Genomic DNA, 18,506 nt, shown 5'->3' with positions numbered 1-18,506 from the left:
TCCCATTTCTATCTTAATGAAACATTCCATATACCTTAATTCTTAATAATATGTACCATGTCTTACATACCTAGTGGTTAGGGTGGTGGACTTTGGTCCTGGGGAACTGAGTTCAATTCCCACTTCAGGCACAGGCAGCTCCTTGTGACTCTGGGCAAGTCACTTAACCCTCCATTGCCCCATGTAAGCCACATTGAGCCTGCCATGAGTGGGAAAGCGCAGGGTACAAATGTAACAAAAATAAAATAGATACTATTGGAGATTCTACATGGAATGTTGCTACTATTGGAGATTCTACATGGAATGTTGTGCTATTCCACTAGCAACATTCCATGTAGAAGGCTGTGCAGGCTTCTGTTTCTGTGAGTCTGACGTCCCTGCACGTAGGTGAGGATGTCAGACTCACAGGGCGGCCACATTGGTGATCTGCAAGGGCCGACTTCTACATGGAATGTTGCTAGTGGAATAGCAACATTCCATGTAGAATCTCAAATAGTAGCAACAGTGGAGGAGTGGCCTAGTGGTTAGGGTGGTGGACTTTGGTCCTGGGGAACTGGGTTCGATTCCCACTCTGGGCAAGTCACTTAACCCTCCATTGCCCCATGTAAGCCGCATTGAGCCTGCCATGAGTGGGAAAGCACGGGGTACAAATGTAACAAAATAAAAAAAATATTGCTTCTACTGTTACTCCTCCTCCCCTTTTCCTGCTATATATTATTTCTAAGATACTTTATCCTGTTTCACCATTTGTGATCACATAAATCACAACCTCTCATGGACACCCTAGAGCTTTTTTTCTTTCTTCTTTCTTTAGCCTCTTCCTGTTGCTGTGATAGCATTTTCCCTGTATCACACAACTGGCCAAACTCTGCTTCACAGAGGCAGCAAAGGTCATGTCAGCCATCTTGAGATAGCTCTGATGCTAGGGGCAGCCATCTTACATACAGCAGATTTATACAGACCAAACCCAAATTGGAGGTGCCCATGCCTCCAAGACCCCTCCCCTCCCCTCCCCCCCCCCCCATGCTTATACCACTGAAAGTGAAAGAAACAACTAGAGCATTCAAGTCTGGTCAAATCCTAATACATAAAAGCAGGAAGAGGGCTATTCAAAGCATTGCTAGAAGTCAAACATGACATGTACCAGAACGTTCATACTGGCACCACTTCTGAGCAGAAGCAAGATCCCAAACCATTTAAACACAGACGTGAAAAATAGATGTATTCAGTCTTCTGTACCAAAACCGCAAATTAAAAAAAAAAAAAAAAGAGGTTGAGAAGACGGTTTCCTGTTTGCATTTTAATTGATAGATTTTGTACCTCTTTCTAATAAAAATGTATTGGACAGAAAAAAGAAATAGCACACCAAAATGCCATACAAGTAAATAATCATTTCATGCACATTTCAGTTCACAGTATTTTACATAAGATTTTATGAACACTGACGTTTTGTATATGATACAAAAAAAAAATCATTTTATTTACATCTTTATTACAGGTTTAATTCCAAGAAGTTTCATACCACTAGCTAACACGGAGCGTGCTGTCTTAAACAGTTGAAGTCTTGCCTGCAAAATAAGAAAGCCATATTAAAATCTTTCTGTGGTTGCTATGAAGGACTTACATTTTGTGCCCAATGGCATCAACAGTATGCTAATATCTGATGCACTAGCATTCCCCTCTGGGCCAGAGAACAGGGGGCTTAGCATTGTAGAGTTTAAGCCTAGATGGAGGGTGGTTACCATGTGCCAGTAATCCTACCGTGCCCATAAGGAACAACAACTCCAGCTTTTAGTCAGCTAAGGATCTTGACCAGTTGACAAGCCGTTCAGATGAACAGAAAAGAACAGGGGTGGGCAGCGATTAAAATGTTTTATCACATGATTAACCGCACTTTACCACAGCATGCATTTGGGCCATAATGTGTGGGAGAGAGACCAGGAAGCAGCGCTGGAGGAGACACCAGGAACGCCTCTAAGATGGGTCAGGTGGGTTCTTCTGGTGAGTCGGGGAAGTCTCGTGGGGCTTTAAAACACGAGACTTCCCCTAATTCCTGCACTGCTGTGCTGAGAAACTGAAAATCCAGCAGTGGAGGTAAACCAAGGGGGAGAGGGGTAGGTCTGCATTAAAAAAAAAAAAAGGGGGCAGCGTTAAAAATTTAACACGTTAATGGGGGTCTTTTATAAAGTCGAGCTAGCGTTTTTAGCTCGTGGTAAAAATCAGCTGGTGGTAAACACCGAGACGTCCATTATATTCCTATGGGCGTCTCAGCATTTACCGCGAGCTAAAAACACTAGCTCGGCTTTGTAAAGCTCCCTAAATGCCCACCCTTACAAAAGAGGAAACCAGAATCAGAGGATCCATGAAAAAACATATTTAACTGTCTGATCACTGAAGGGGCTTATGCACATCTTGGGAAATACCTTCTAATTTCTAGGTATATGTGTATTTTGTGAAATACAGATAAAAATATGGAGAATAAATGAGCAGATCAAAGTGACATCCAAAGGATTTTATTAGAGATATCGTATATAAGAAAATATCAAACTCATAAAAACTATATAATATACAAAATTTAAAACATGATATTGCTTTTAAAACATAGACATAGATTGTTTGTTTGTTGTAGCTCCAGACGCAGCCCTCTGTGGGTGAAACATGGCCTGTGTTGGGCAACTTTCTTATATACGATATCTCTAATAAAATCCTTTGGATATGCCACTTTGATCTCGTTTATTCTCCACGTTAGATCTTGTAGATCGCTTGCCTTGTTGTTTTTTGGGATACAGATAAAAATATACATATATTCTGTAAGCCCCACCCAAAATCACACACTCAACATGTCTCCTTGAAATATGTACATGTGCATTTTCTAATATTGCTACTTATACACGTACGCTGGTTTAGATGGGTAAATCATGTGTAAATGGTACCTAAACATTGTAAAATTACCACCAGTGGCGTTCCTAGCCTGGATGACACCCGGGGCGGATTGCCGATGCACCCCCCCCCCCTGCGAAATGACACCTGCATGCCGCTGGGGGGGGGGGGTGCCGCGGCGTGCGCCTGTCGGCTCCGAGTTCGCTAACTTCGCTCGTTCGCTGCAGCTCCCTCTGCCCCGGAACGAGCGAAGTTAGCGAACTTGGAGCCGTCAGGCGCACACCGCGGCACCCTCCAGCGGCGTGCACCCGGGGCGGACCACCCCCCCTTGGTATGCCACTGATCACCACCACACGATCATGGCATCATAGCCTCATCAAAGCTAGTTCTCAGTACCTTGTGATCTTGCAAAAGTCACTTAAGCGAGAGAGGGGGGGATACGATAGAGATGTTTAAATACCTCAGTGGCGTCAATATACAAGAGGCGAGCCTTTTCCAAATGAAGAAAATCTCTGGAATGAGGGGGCATACGATGAAGTTAAGAGGAAACGGACTTAGGAGGAATCTAAGAAAATACTCTTTCGCCAAATGGGTGCATGGAATGGCCTTCCGGTGGAGGTTATGGAGATGAGGACTGTGTCAGAATTTAAGAAAGCATGGAACAGACATGTGGGATCCCCTTAGGAAAGGAAGAGTTAGTGGTTACTAAGGATGGGCAGATTGGATAGGCCATTTGGCCCTTATTTGCCATCATGTTTCTATTGCTTCATGAAGGGACAGGAAAATTCCTGCAGACTGGATGGACCATGCAGGTTTTTGTCTGCCGGCATATACTATGTATGTTACAGTACTTCAATGTAACTTGCCTTGAGCTACTACTGAAAAAGGCATGAGTTAAATCCAAAATCCCTTCCCTTTAATAAGAAAAAAGCTACTGTAAAACAAGAGGCAGAAATGGTTGGGCCAGTAAAAATTGGTATTGGTTTTTCAACATCATGTCTGTGCTATGTACCAGTGCACTGTGGTTTGGAGACATCATGAACATTATTATATTAGGGCTGCACATTTAACGCATTAATAACACGATTAACTGGTTAAATGTGCGTTAAAAATTTTAACACACATTAATGCCAGGTCTGGCTCCCTCATCCATTGCTCCCTTTGTGGGCATACCTAGGATGCAGAGACTGGCTGCTGGATCCCGATCTGGGTTGGCTTTGCTGATGTGCTGTTCCAAAGCGATGTGGGGGAAGGTGGAGCCACACCCGTGACCCAGAAGTAACCGCTTCTGAACCCTCCTCTCCTCCCGCGGTCCCCATTCTTCCTCTCTCTCTCAGGGACCACAGGGGTGGGTAGGGACATACAATATATATGAACATAAGACATCCAGAAGTGGGGCAGATAAGTATCAATGGCAGGAAATTTAAACCCCTTACCTGCGCAACTTCAGAGGCACTGCCCTTCACAGGAAGAGTTTTATGAGCCGCACCTGCAAGGTGGCTGAAATCGGAACAAACAAAAAAAAGAGGATCAGGAAATGATTCATTCAAAACAGGAAGTACTTGAACTAGGGAGGCATGAGAAACCAAGTGGGTTTCATTGAGAACAGGAGACAGCATTACACCAAAAGGCTGAAGCTACTTAGGTTAATTTATGTTTCCTCTTCCCTGCACAGCTATCATTCTGCGTACACAGTGGTGTGCTGGAGCAGGCTCTCACAGGCTCGCAAGAGCCGGTTGTTAAGTTTTTAAGAATTTTGGGAGCCGGTTGTTAAAGTAGGGCCCTCCATGGCTACTTTAACAACTGGCTTCCAAAATGTGGGCTTGGGCACCCTGCTGAATTATCTTTTACTTTGCTGGTGGGGATGCTGAGCCCTTCCAGCCAAGTAAATAGACTACTGCTGCTCCCCGCTCCTTGTTTCCAGCTCTGGGCAGCGGGCTGGGACTTCTCGAGCATGTGAGAGAAGTTCCAGCATGCTGCTCAGAGCAAGACGTTGGGAGTGGTGGCAGTCCATTTATTGGCTGCCAGCAAAGGTATGCCTAGCTTGCCCACACGAAGGGAGGGAGGAGAGAGAGGAAAGTGTCGCTCCCCCCCTGGCCCTTCCAACTGCAGAGCTGGCTACATCCGGAGAAAGAGCCTGTTGTTAAAAATTTACCAGCACACCCGTGCGTACACCAAAGCAAACAAACCTGTGAGCTGCTGAATCCACATTGTCGTACTTTACTGTTGGTAGCATTTTTAATTAATCATACTTATATTTTCAAACATATGGGTGTACACAGAGGAAGTATAACAGAATAACTTTTCATAGGTAAAGTAGTAATTTGTTAGAAACTGTAATCAGCATGTCATTTGTAGGGGCTGGTTATAGGGACACTCTAACACGTGTTGTATTCGTGCAGAGATTTTTTTTTTCTTGTGGTAAAGGGCCACTAAAACAGACATCATGTTATGAGAATCAAGTGCTCAACAATCAGAGCTTCTATCTATTTATTTACAGCACTTATATCCAATATTAAACATGAATTAGGTTGAAACCTGGGAGCATTTAAAATCTTTTTTTTTTCCCCTGGGCCACGATCAAAAGAGAAAGAAGGTTGTGAGAACTTGCTCCTTTTGCTTTGTGGTATTTTATAAAAATGCACTTAATATTGTTTTACTACTATTTAAAAAAAAAAAAAAAAAAAAGATATTACATAATGAGGAAAGAGATACCTTCATGCAAAAGTCCAGAGTCAGTCTAAATATGGCAACATTTTCCAGTTCTATGATATATATTTATTTCTTTTCAAGTCAGTTTTCAACAGCATTTTCTCAGTTATTACCCAAATGCGAACACAATTATAATGCTAATTAATAAGTTTTGGATGTTACTGAATTCTATTATTGTCTCACTGTATTTCCAGTTTTGGCACAGTATAAGTCATCAGAAGGACAAAATATAAGAAAACCAATGGATTGCCCCAACTTGACATTTCGTCCTTTAGATTGTAAGCTCCTTTGAGCAGGGACTGTCCTTTTTTGTTAAACTGTACAGCGCTGCGTAACCCTAGTAGCGCTCTAGAAATGTTTAGTAGTAGTATATTTCTCTGTCCTAGGAGGGCTCACAGTCTAAGTTTGTACCTGAGGCAATGGAAGGTTAAGTGAGTTGCTGAACATCAGAAGAGGCAGCAGTGGGATTTGAAGTGGCCACCTCTGGATTTCCAAGACCGGTGCTGTAGCAACTCCTCCACACCCACCCACCCACCCTCACTCTCACTCACTCTCTCTCTCTCTCTCTACACACCTTTAAAAATATCTATATCTACATATATATATATTTTAAAGGTTTTCTTTTAGTATAAAACAATTTATTTTATTAAAGAAAACAATACAATCAACAAATCAACTGCAGAAACAATTTTGTTGGTACTGCATTGTACATAACTAAGAACTAAGTCCCCCCCAGTGTGTTGGTGCCGTATCAGTGTGCGAGGCACCAGCCCCTTCTTTCAAACATTTAGGAACTATAGCAATGGTGAACGGAGCCTGAGTCTTGTACTCCTGCCACCTCCACAGGAGAAAGAACCATACCCCACCCACTACCAACCCGTGACATACTAGAAAAGCAATCGTCCAGGCTGTTCCCCTTCTCCAGAAGAGGCAGACCAAAAGGCCATGATGATCAAGGAGCATTCAATATCAAGCTCCACCCACAGAACGTTTGCAAGTAGGAATCCCAGATCTGTAAAAATTTGTCTTTACGTTTTGGTGAGCTTCTGGCTCCGTAGTGATTGGGGGTTAAGAATCCTATTAACTTCAGGATTAGGTGTGCGTTATCTTTAACTCGTTTGACAGGTACTTGAAATACTTTATCATTATTTTGCGTAGGTTCATTGTCTCCAATTACATTGCTATTGCTGCCAATGTCTAATAAAACAGTAAAGGAGTAGCCTAGTGGTTAGTGCAGTGGACTTTGATCCTGGGGAACAGAGTTCGATTCCCACTGCAGCTCCTTGTGACTCTGGGCAAGTCACTTAACCCTCCGTTGCCCCTGGTACAAAATAAGTACCTGAACATATGTAAACTGCTTTGAATGTAGTTGCAAAAACCTCAGAAAGGCAATATATCAAGTCTCATTTCTCTTTCCCTATTGGAGATTCTAGATGGAATGTTGCTACTATTGGAGATTCTGTTGCTATTATTTGAGATTCTACATGGAATGTTGCTACTATTTGAGATTCTACATGGAATGTTGCTATTCCACTAGCAACATTCCATGTAGAAGCCTGCCCTTGCAGGACGTCAGACTCACAGAAACAGAAGCCTGCACAGCCGCATTGCTGATCTGCAAGGGCAGGCTTCTACATGGAATGTTGCTAGTGGAGGAGTAGCCTAGTGGTTAGTGCAGTGGACTTTGATCCTGGGGAACTGGGTTCAATTCCTACTGCAGCTCCTTGTGACTCTGGGCAAGTCACTTAACCCTCCATTGCCCCTGGTACAAAATAAGTACTTGAATATATGTAAACCGCTTTGAATGTAGTTGCAAAAAAAAAAAACAAAGAAAGGTGGTATATCAAGTTGAATTTCCCTTTCCCTATTTGAGATTCTACATGGAATGTTGCAGTTGCTACTATTTGAGATTCTGGAATGTTGCTACTATTTGAGATTCTACATGGAATGTTGCTACTATTCCACTAGCAACATTCTATGTAGAAGCCTGCCCTTGCAGATCAGCAATGCGGCCGTCAGAACGTCAGACTCACAGAAACAGAAGCCTGCGCGGCCGCATTAGTGATCTGCAAGGGCCGACTTCTACATGGAATGTTGCTAGTGGAGGAGTAGCCCAGTGGTTAGTGTAGTGGACATTGATCCTGGGGAACTGGGTTCGATTCCCAATGCAGCTCCTTGTGACTCTGGGCAAGTCACTTAACCCTCCATTGCCCCTGGTACAAAATAAGTACCTGAATATATGTAAACCGCTTTGAATGTAGTTGCAAAAACCTCAGAAAGGCAGTATATCAAGTCCCATTTCCCTTTTCCTTTATATTCATAACATCTGATCTTTGTGTCCTTTCTTCTCTCTATTCTTTATATTGTAAGACTGTTCTGAATTTGGACTGCGAGTGGGAAGTGTGTGTGTGATCTATTCCCAGAGTGTTAAATTTACCATTATCATCATATTTTGCCTCTCACTGTTTGCCGGTCCTCTCCTGAGGCTGGATGAATGTGTTTTGTCCTCACACTTCCCTCCTACCCCCCTTATAACAGGAACAGACAGCCTCCATGTATCCCCCCAGCCCTGCAGGCCTCTTCCCAGGCCTACCTTCTCGATTCCTTGTGGTCTAGTGGTATCGCTTCCTGCCCATTGCTTCTTCCCTTTCAAAATGGCTGACACTACCGCTAGCGGCCTAGCATCAAATATCCAGGGCTAATTCTGCCCATAGTGGTGTTTGCAAAACACTTTTAAAAAGCTGTCTGCCGTGGGCCGAATATTCACTGGAACAGACTTTTAAAAGTGGCCAAGTTCCCCAATTTTAATTGCACATTATTATTATTATTAGCATTTATATAGTGCTACCAGACGCATGCAGCGCTGAACACCTGACACAGAGAGACAGTCCCTGCTCAAAACAGCTTACAATCTAAAATAATACACACAGACAAGACAATTAAGGGCGAGGGAAGTACTGGGTGAGAAGGAACAAGGGGGGAGGCAAATGAGTAGTGGCTAGGAGCCAAAAGCAACAGTGAAAAGGTGGGTTTTCAGCATAGATTTGAAAACAGGTAGAGATGGAGCTAGACGTACAGGCTCAGGAAGTTTATTCCAGGCACATAAAAGGTACAGGTAGTTGTGGATGCTATGACTATACCAGCAACTAAGGCAGAGATTCTCAACCCAGTCTCGGGACACGCCCCTTTTATTCACATACGTTTATTATTATTATAGTTGTGCCCCTGCCACTATTTATAAAATTTTCCTCCTCTGAGTTCATGCTTCAAGAACTAAAATGAGTTACCTTAGTTCAAGGAGGTAGTTGACAATGTACTTGGGCTGGAGATCCTCACAGGACTTGCACAGCACCTCGTCATACCTGTAGATAGACAAATGAAGGTTTTAATTTTGCTCTTGTATCAATTACTGAAACATGCAACAAGCCACTTGCTCATATTAAATGCGAGATCGACTGGTGCAATATTAGAAAGTAACATTTTCATGTTATCCTGTCCTTGAAAATAAAGCCAACAACAGACATACACATCAGGGGCGTAGCCAGACAACAGATTTTGGGTAGGCCTAGGCAAGAAGTGGGTGGGCACCAAGTGTTCTCCTCCCCCCCCCCCCCCCCCCCACCACCAAAACAATATCTCAGCTGGCGGGAAAATGCTTCTTTTCACCTTGGCAATCTGAAGCAGGCATGACTGAAAACTGAGCATACACAGGTGCCAGTATCGTGGAGAGTAGTGTTTTCATTACCATCAGGGGGAAGTCTTCAGCTGGTGGAGCTTGGGATCCCCACCAGCTACGGCTAAATATCTGCTACTGTTGGGTGGGCCTGAGCCCTTAGTGGGTGGGCCCTGGCCCACCCAGGCCCACCTGTGGCTACGCCACTGATACACATGATACTGTGTCATCCAACCTCAGTGTGTGTAGCCTAGTAGTCAGAACACAGATCCCTTCTGCTGCTCATTGTATGACCCTGAGCGTATTGCTGAAGCGGAGGAGTAGCCTAGGGCTTAAAGCACTAGACAGACCACCAGGGAGCCCAAATCAAATCCTATGGCTGCTCCTAGTGATCTTGGGCAAGTCAAGCCACTTAATCCTCTGTTGCCTCAGGTACAAACTTTTATTGTGAGCCCTCCAGGAATATTCAGTGTACCTGAATGTAACTCACCTTGAGCTATTACTGAAAAGGTGTGAGCTAAATTGAAATAAATTTAATTACACAAGCTTCCTCCCCACCGATATTCAGACGCATTTGACCGAACAGGATATCCACTGATATTAGGCAGTACTTGGCCGGCCATGTAATGCTGAATATTGCCAGTTAGCAGCTAGCTGGTTGTATCAAAATACCAAAATACGAAAGTGCAAAACCCTTATGTGAGAAACTACACTGGCTCCCACTCAAGGAACGTATCACTTTCAAAGTATGCACCTTAGTTCATAAAATCATTCACGGTGAAGCCCCTGTATACATGTCTGATTTAATAGACCTGCCACCCAGAAACGCTAAAAGATCATCCCGAACTCTCCTCAATCTCCACTTCCCTAAGTGCAAAGGCATAAAATACAAAGTACTGCACGCATCAACCTTCTCTTATATGAGCACGCAATTCTGGATTACACTACCACGCAACCTGAAAACGATCTACGAATTAACCAACTTCCGCAAACTATTGAAGACTCATCTCTTTGATAAAACTTATCGCAAGGATCAAAACACATGAAGTCCATACACACTAATAGAAATGCATCAATACACTCTCTTCTGAATTCTCTTCCCCCATATTTTCACCACACTTAAAACTCTACCCACAGATAAAATTGTTCTACCCGAATGTTTCTTACTATTGTCCTATCGCCCTATCATTCTCCCATTGTTACATTCCACTGCTCTATTCCCCCAATGATATTTTGACTTTGTCTTCCCATAACCCTTCACAATGTAACCCATAATCGAATTGTAACAAATTGTAATTCCATCATTCACAATGTATTGTAAGCCACACTGAGCCCGCAAATAGGTGGGAAAATGTCAGGAAGTATTTTTTCACAGAGAGAGTAGTGGATGCTTGGAATGCTCCCGCGGGAGGTGGTGGAAATGAAAACGGTAACGGAATTCAAACATGCGTGGGATAAGCATAAAGGAATCCTGTGCCGAAGGAATGGATCCTCAGGAGCTTAGTCAGGATCGGGAGGCGGGGCTGGTGGTTGGGAGACAGGGATAGTGCTGGACAGACTTGTACGGTCTGTGCCAGAGCCGGTGGTGGGCAGCGGGACTGGTGGTTGGGAAGCGGGGATAGTGCTGGACAGACTTGTACGGTCTGTACCAGAGCCGGTGGTTGGGAGGCAGGGCTGATGGTTGGGAGGTGAGGATAGTGCTGGGCAGACTTATACGGTCTGTGCCAGAGCCGGTGGTTGGGAGGAGGGGCAGGTGGTTGGGAGGCGGGGATAGTGCTGGGCAGACTTATACGGTCTGTGCCCTGAAGAGCACAGGTACAAATCAAAGTAGGGTATACACAAAAAGCAGCAAATATGAGTTATCTTGTTGGGCAGACTGGATGGACCGTGCAGGTCTTTTTCTGCCGTCATCTACTATGTGGGATACAAATGCAATAAATAAAATAAATAAATATCAGGTGATATAACTGGCTATCCACCAATTTTTAAAGTCAGACCGGCCAAGTTTGGTGGCCATATTTGGCCACGTGAAACCCTGGAATATCTTTGGCCAGTCCAGTAGTTCCCAAACCTGATCCTGGAGGCATCCTCCACTGCATGCAAATCTCTCATGAATATTCATTGTGGATATCCTGAAAACCTGACTGGTTGGGGTGCCTCCACCACAAGTTTGGGAACCACTGGGCCAGTCTGACTGGTCAATTCTGAATATCGGCTTGGCCGGTTGAAGTCTGATCGGCCAAAATTAAACCGGATATTCAATGCCGGTCACTGGAAATGGCCTGACATTTAATATCGGCTCTCAGCGCAGATTGTGGGAGTTAGCTGGTCTAACTCCCGTGGTCTAAAAAATTGGCCCAAAATGCATGCCGTTTTAATTATGCGATTAATCACGTTTTGAATTCTTCATTGTTGCCTGCCCCCTAAATACTATGTATTTATTTATTTGTTACGTTTATACCCCACATTTTCCCACCTATTTGCAGGCTCAATGTGGCTTACAAAGTATCGTAACGGCAGTTGCCATTACGGTTGATAACAAATATAAGGTTGTGTTATGGTCACAGGTAGAAGTGTTTCAAGCGTCATGGGGTCGAGGATAGTAAGTTGTCCAGTATGATCATAGCTTATCTTGTGTTGCTGGGTGTGGGGATTTATGTTGGATCGGTGGGATAAGCTTTTTTGAAGAGGTGGGTTTTCAATTATTTCCTGAAGTTTAAGTCGTTATGTATTGTTTTCACTGCATACGAGAGTCCATTCCATAGTTGTGCGCTTATGTAGGAGAAGTTAGATGCGGAGTTGTTTTGTATTTTAGCCCTTTACAGTTTGGGTAATGTAGGTTTAGGTATGATTGTGCTGATCCGAGTCTGTTTCTAGTTGGTAGATCAATGAGGTCTGTCAAGTATCCTGGGACTATGCCTTAGATGATTTGAATCGGGGCTCATTTGCAAAGCACTTAGTCTTCCAAAGTTCTATAGGTTTCTATGGAACTTTGGAAGGCTAAGTGCTTTGAAAATATTCTGTGGACTAAGGTGCAGATTTTGAAGATGATCCGTTCTTTGATTGGGAGCCAGTGCAGCTTTTCTCAAAGGGGTTTAGCGCTGTCGAATCGTGTTTTACCATATATCAGTCTGGCTGCTGTGTTTTGGGCGATGTGGAGTTTTTTAGTGAGTTGTTCTTTCCATCCCGCATATATTCCGTTGCAGTATCATTGATCTTAGATTTGTCCTTACCATTTTTAGGGCACAGACCGTAGAAGTCTGCCCAGCACTGGCTTTGCGTCCCAATTACTGATGTTGCCATCTAATCACTGCTAAGCTTGTTTGATTCATGCCTTATATACAGAATTCCTTTGGGTTTATCCCATGCATTTTTGAATTCCGCTGCCATTTTCATCTCCACCACCTCTCGCTGGAGGGCATTCCAGGCATCTACCGCTCTCTCCATTAAAAAGTACTTCCTGACATTATTCCTGAGTTGGCCCCCTATAACCTTAATTCATGTCCTCAAGTTCTACTACCTTCCCATCTCTGTAAAAAGTTTGTTTGTGGATTAATGCCTTTCAAATATTTGAATGTCTGTATCATATCACCCATGTCTCTCCTTTCCTCCAGGGTATACATATGTTCAGGTCCTCAAGTCTCTTCGTCGCTTTTCTCCAAACTGCTTCTTTATGTCCTTAGCAAGACACAGCCTCCAAAACTGAATATTCCAAGTGGAGCCTCAACAATGACTTGTACAGGGGCATCAGCACCTCTTTTCTTCTGCTGATTATACCCCAGTCTATGCAGCTTAGCATCCTTCCGGCTGTGGCCACCGCCCTGTTGCATTGTTTCATCACCTTGAGATCCTCAGACACCATCACCCCACGGTCCCTCTCCTGAGTTGTACTTATCAATCTCTCTTCTCCAATCTCCTTTGGATTTCTGCACTTCTTGGCATTAACTTTTAACTAAACTCATACAAGGGGAAAACTAAATTAACTAAGAGTACAGATCCTGTATACTATATTACAAATGTACTCCTTTTACGTTTTTCAATGCGTTTATTTTTAATAACAAATCACACTCTTCAATAACCAATAAACCTTCTATACAGACACTGGAACTCACTCATTCAACCCTTTCACTTCACCATCCAGCCAAAATACATTCTATAACAGTTTGAAATTTACCCAACATGCCTCCCTCTATATGAATTGTACGCAATTACGGTATTTTTTTAGGAAGGCAGTAAAACCTTTTTTAATTTCAAAAGTTTCTGTAAATTACTGGCTGAGTTATATAGAAACTGACATCCGATTTAAACTAAGGCTAAATCTTTTTGTAAAGTGATCAATGTTTAAGCTTTGAGAATGCCGATGCAACTGTATTTTCTTGGTGGTTTCCAACTGTTATTGTCTGATGCTGATGTTACTATATTTCCTTTGTACTGTCCATGCCTTTTAGTTTGTAGACTGAATAGGATTATGGATGTTGCTGGCTATAAGAGTTATAATAATGTAATGTGGATGCATAATCGAACGGGGACGACCATCTCTAAGGACGGCGCCGCGAAGGGGCGGAGAAACCCGTATTATCGAAACAAGATGGGCGTCCGTCTTTCATTTCGATAATACGGTCGGGGACGCCCAAATCTCAACATTTAGGCCGACCTTAGAGATGGTCGACCTAAATGTTGAGATTGTCCAAATTAGAGATCGGCAATCTCTGTTTTCGCTGATAATGGAAACCGAGGACGCCCATCTCAAAAACGACCAAATCCAAGGCATTTGGTTGTGGGAGGAGCCAGCATTCGTACAGCACTGGTCCCCGTCACATGCCAGGACACCAACCGGGCACCCTAGGGGGCACTGCAGTGGACTTCATAAATTACTCCCAAGTCCATAGCTCCCTTCCTTTGTCTGCTGAGCCCCCCCAAAAACCCACTCCCCACAACTGTACACCACTACCATAGCCCTTATGGATGAAGGGGGGCACCTACATGTGGGTACAGTGGGTTTTGGGGGGCTCAACATTTAACACCACAAGTGTAAGAGGTAGGGGGGATGGGCCTGGGTCCGCCTGCCTGAAGTGCACTGTACCCACTAAAAACTGCTCCAGGGACCTGCATACTGCTGTGATGGAGCTGGGTATGACATTTGAGGCTGGCATAGAGGCTGGAAAAAATGTTTTTTAATTTTTTTTTTTTGGGGTGGGAGGAGGTTGGTGACCACTGGGGCAGTAAGGGGAGGTCATCCCTGATTCCCTCCGGTGGTCAACTGGTCAGTTCGGGCACCTTTTCGAGGCTTGGTCGTGAAAAAAAATGGACCAAGTCGGCCAAATGCTCATCAGGGACACCCTTCTTTTTTTCCATTATTGGCCGAGGACACCCCAGTCCCGCCTTCGATACGGTGCCGACATGCCCCCGTGAATTTTGGTTGTCCCCGCAACGGAAAGCAGTTGAGGACACCCAAAATCGGCTTTCGATTATGCCGATTTGGGCAACCCTGAGAGAAGGACGCCCATCTCCCGATTTGTGTTGGAAGATGGGCGCCCTTCTCTTTTGAAAATTCACCTGCTAGTATTCTAAACTCGAGGAGAGAAAGATCGTTATTATTACCAATACTTCTGTCATTATTATTATTACTACTATTATTGTAATTTTACTTTATGAGTTTATCTTGTTGGGCAGACTGGACGGAGCGTACAGGTATTTATCTGCCATCATTTACTATGTTACCTCTCTTTACATCTTTAGCCATTTTTTCTTCTGCCTGTACTTTCGTTAGCTGTATTTCCCTCTTTTCTTCTTTGAGTTTCATCTGGTAATCATGTTGTGTTTCTCTGTATTTCTTGAACACGGCCTCTTTTGCCCTTATTTTTTCAGCCACTTGTTTGGAGAAACATAAATTTTTCTTTACTTCCCTTGTATAAAGATCCATTGCCATATTTATAGAAGCTTTCAACTTGGACTACTGCATCTCCATTTCTCCTATGCCTATCCATGTCGTCAACTCCTTCAGGCATTCCCCCAATTTACCAAAATCAAATGTCTGAAATCCAGTACTTTGAGTTTTCTGCATCTGCACTCTGCTTTTGCTCTTATATTAAACCATACTGTGTGATGATCACTAATGCCTTGGTGGGCACCCACCCGGATGCTGGAAACACTTCCTCCATTTGTGAGCACTAGATCCAGTGTCGACCCTTCCCTCATGGGTTCCGTCACCATTTGTCTGAGCAAAGCACTTTGACAGGTATCCATGATCTTTGCTTTTTTCCCCCGATTCTGCCGATGGGACGTTCCAATCCATATCAGGTAAGTTGAAATCTCCCAGCAACAGTGCCTCCTCTTTCATTCCAAGCTTATGGATATCGTTGATCAGATCCTTGTCCAGCTTCTCCACTTGTGCTGGAGGTCTGTAGATAACACCCGTGTGGATACAGGTTCCATCTTCTCCTTCCAGGATGATCCAAATAGCTTCTTCTTTTACATAAGAACATAAGAATACCCATACTGGGTCAGACTAATGGTCGATCTAGCCAAGTACCCTGCTTCCAACAGTAGCCAATCCAGGTCACAAGTATGTGGCAGAAACCCTATTAATAGCAACATTCCACGCTACCAATCACAGGGCAAGCAGTGGCCTCCCCCATGCTCATCTCAATAACAGACTATGGACTTTTCCTCCAGGAACTTGTCCAAACCTTTTGTTAAAACCCAGATCCACTAACCACTGTCACTACATCCTCCGAAAGTGAGTTCCAGAGTTTAACTATTCTTTGAGTGAAAAATTATTTCCTCCTATTTGTTTTAAAAGTATGTCCATGTAATTTCATTGAGTGTCCTGAAGTCTTTGTACTTTTTGAAAGAGTGAAAAATTGATTCACTTTTACCTGTTCTACACCACTCAGGATTTTATAGACCTCAATCATATCCCCCCTCAGCTGTCTCTTTTCCGAGCTGAAGAGCCCTAACCTCTTTAGCTTTTCCTCATATGGGAGTAATTCCATCCTCTTTAATATTTTGGTTGATCTTCTTTTAACCTTTACTAATTCCGCTTTATCTTTTTTGAGAATGGCGACCTGAATTGCATCCCTTTCCTAATAACTTTTAGCAATTTGTGTGGTGTTTTTGGCCGCCACTGCACACTGGGCAGAAGATTTCAGCGTATTGTGTACAATGACACCTAGATCTTTTTCTTGAGTGCCAACCCCTACGGTGGGCCTAGCATCAAGTAACTATGATTCGGATTATTCTTCCCAATGTGGATCATTTTGCATTTGTCCACATTAAATTTCATCTGCCATTTGGATGCCCAATCTTCCAGTTTCCTAACGTCTTTCTGCAATTTTTCAGAATCCATGTGTGTTTTGACAACTTTGAATAGTTTTATGTCATCTGCAAATTTAATCACCTCACTTGTCAGTCCAATTTCTAGATCATTTATAAATATGTTAAAAAGCACCAGCCCCAGTACGGATCCCTGCAGCATTCCACTATTCAACCTCCTCCATTGAGAAAAATGGCCATTTAACCCTACCTTCTGGTTTCTGTCCAATAATTACTACTACTACTAACGAACATTTCTAAAGCGCTACTAGGGTTACGCAGCGCTGTACAATTTAAACATAGGACAGTCCCTGCTCAAAGAGCTTACAATCTAAAAGACAAGAGAACAATCTAAAGACAAGTGAACAATCTAGAGGACGAGTGAACAGTTAATCTGATAGGGTGGATAGATTGGGGCATTTTATATTTCTCGAGCGGTTAGGCGCCGAAGGCAGCATTGAAGAGGTGAATTTTAAGCAGAGATTTGAAGATGGGTAGGGAGGGGGCGTGGCGTAAGAGTAAAGGAAGATTGTTCCAGGCGTAGGGTGAGGCAAGGCAAAATGGGCGGAGCATGGAGTTGGCAGTGGTGGAGAAGGGTACTGAGAGAAGGGCTTTGTCCTGTGAGCGGAGGTTGCGTGCAGGAACATAGGGAGAGATGAGGGTGGAGAGGTCGTGAGGAGCCGCAGACTGAGTGCACAGAAGGGCATTGCCTCCTATCCCATGACTTGTTCATTTTCTCAGGAAGAACTTGGTCAAATGCTTTCTGAAAATCTAGATATACTACATCACCAGCTCACCTTTATCCACATGTTTACTCATGCCTTCAAAGAAATGAAGCAAATTGGTGAGGCAAGATTTCCTTTGGCTGAACCCATGCTGACTCTGTCCCATTAAAACATGATTGTCTGTGTGCTCCACAATTTTGTTCTTTATGATTTTGTCTGGCACTGAAGTCAGGCTTACCAATCTGTAATTTCCTGGCCACCCTCCAATCATCAGGTACTACAGACGATTTTATCGACAGATTACAGATCAACAGCAGAACAGCAATTTCATGTTCCCAGGTTCCCTGCATTTAAGCTGCTCTGTTATTTTTCACATACAGTGTCACTCCTTCACCTCTTTTGCACTACCTATCTTTCCTAAAAAGATTATAGCAAGGAATGGTCGCATCCCATTCATGGGAATCATTAAAACATATCTCTGTAACAGCAACAATATTCCAAGTCTTCCTCAAACATCAGAGCTTGCAAATGTTGAACCTTTTTACTTAGGCTACAAGTATTTATACTCATTGCTTTCCATGTGTCACTTATTTTACCTTCCCCTCTGCTGTCATGTTTTTCCTGGGGGTGACCTTCTGAATTCTCTTGCTTCCTTTTATCACCTTCACCCTTCAACCCAAGCCCACCCCCAACCGGTGCATTCATACCTGCTGGGAGCAGCCACCCGGCTGTCTGTTCCGCTGGTTCCATACTCCCTCTGCCCCGGAAGTGGAAGTAACCTGTTCCGAGGCAGAGGGAGCAGGGAACCAGTGGAGCCGACAGCCGTGCGACTGCTCTCTGCATCCCTCCAGCAGAGTGCACCCGGGGCAGACCGCTCCCACCGCCTCGCCCCCACTGTTGATAGATGTTTTTGTGCTCTGTGCGTTTATCTTTTTGGTCCATTTTCAAAAAAAAAAAAAAAAAGTCCAAGTAAAAAGCGCACAAAATCAAGCCATTGGGATTTAGGAGGAGCCAGCGTTCTTAATAGACTGGCCACACAGACATCCTAAGAGAGCAATGGGGTACCATAGGAGGCACTGCAGTGGACTTCAAATAAATGCTTCCAGGTACACATCTCACCGTTGCTCCCTTATCTTGTCTGCTGAGCCCCCCCCCCCCAAAACCCACCACTCCCAACTGTACACCACTACAACAGACCTTAT

General features: G+C 43.8%; 1 protein-coding gene across 1 annotated transcript in view; it reads right to left on the bottom strand.

The window, feature by feature from the left end:
- Positions 1 to 1,062: 1,062 nt before the first annotated feature.
- Positions 1,063 to 18,506, bottom strand: part of RARS2 (arginyl-tRNA synthetase 2, mitochondrial) — a 127,492-nt gene continuing 110,048 nt past the window's right edge. The window contains exons 18-20 of the mRNA XM_030188632.1: positions 8,880 to 8,954; positions 4,317 to 4,380; positions 1,063 to 1,568 (exon numbers count right to left, since the gene is read on the bottom strand). Coding sequence (XP_030044492.1) covers positions 1,482 to 1,568; positions 4,317 to 4,380; positions 8,880 to 8,954 — 226 coding nt within the window. The 3' untranslated portion in view covers positions 1,063 to 1,481. The remainder of the gene's footprint in view (positions 1,569 to 4,316; positions 4,381 to 8,879; positions 8,955 to 18,506) is intronic.

Source organism: Microcaecilia unicolor, unplaced genomic scaffold (assembly GCF_901765095.1).
Source record: "Microcaecilia unicolor unplaced genomic scaffold, aMicUni1.1, whole genome shotgun sequence".
Lineage (NCBI taxonomy): Eukaryota > Metazoa > Chordata > Amphibia > Gymnophiona > Siphonopidae > Microcaecilia > Microcaecilia unicolor.
Note: the sequence above shows the minus strand (reverse complement) of the source record. Positions and strands in the feature narration are given on the sequence as shown.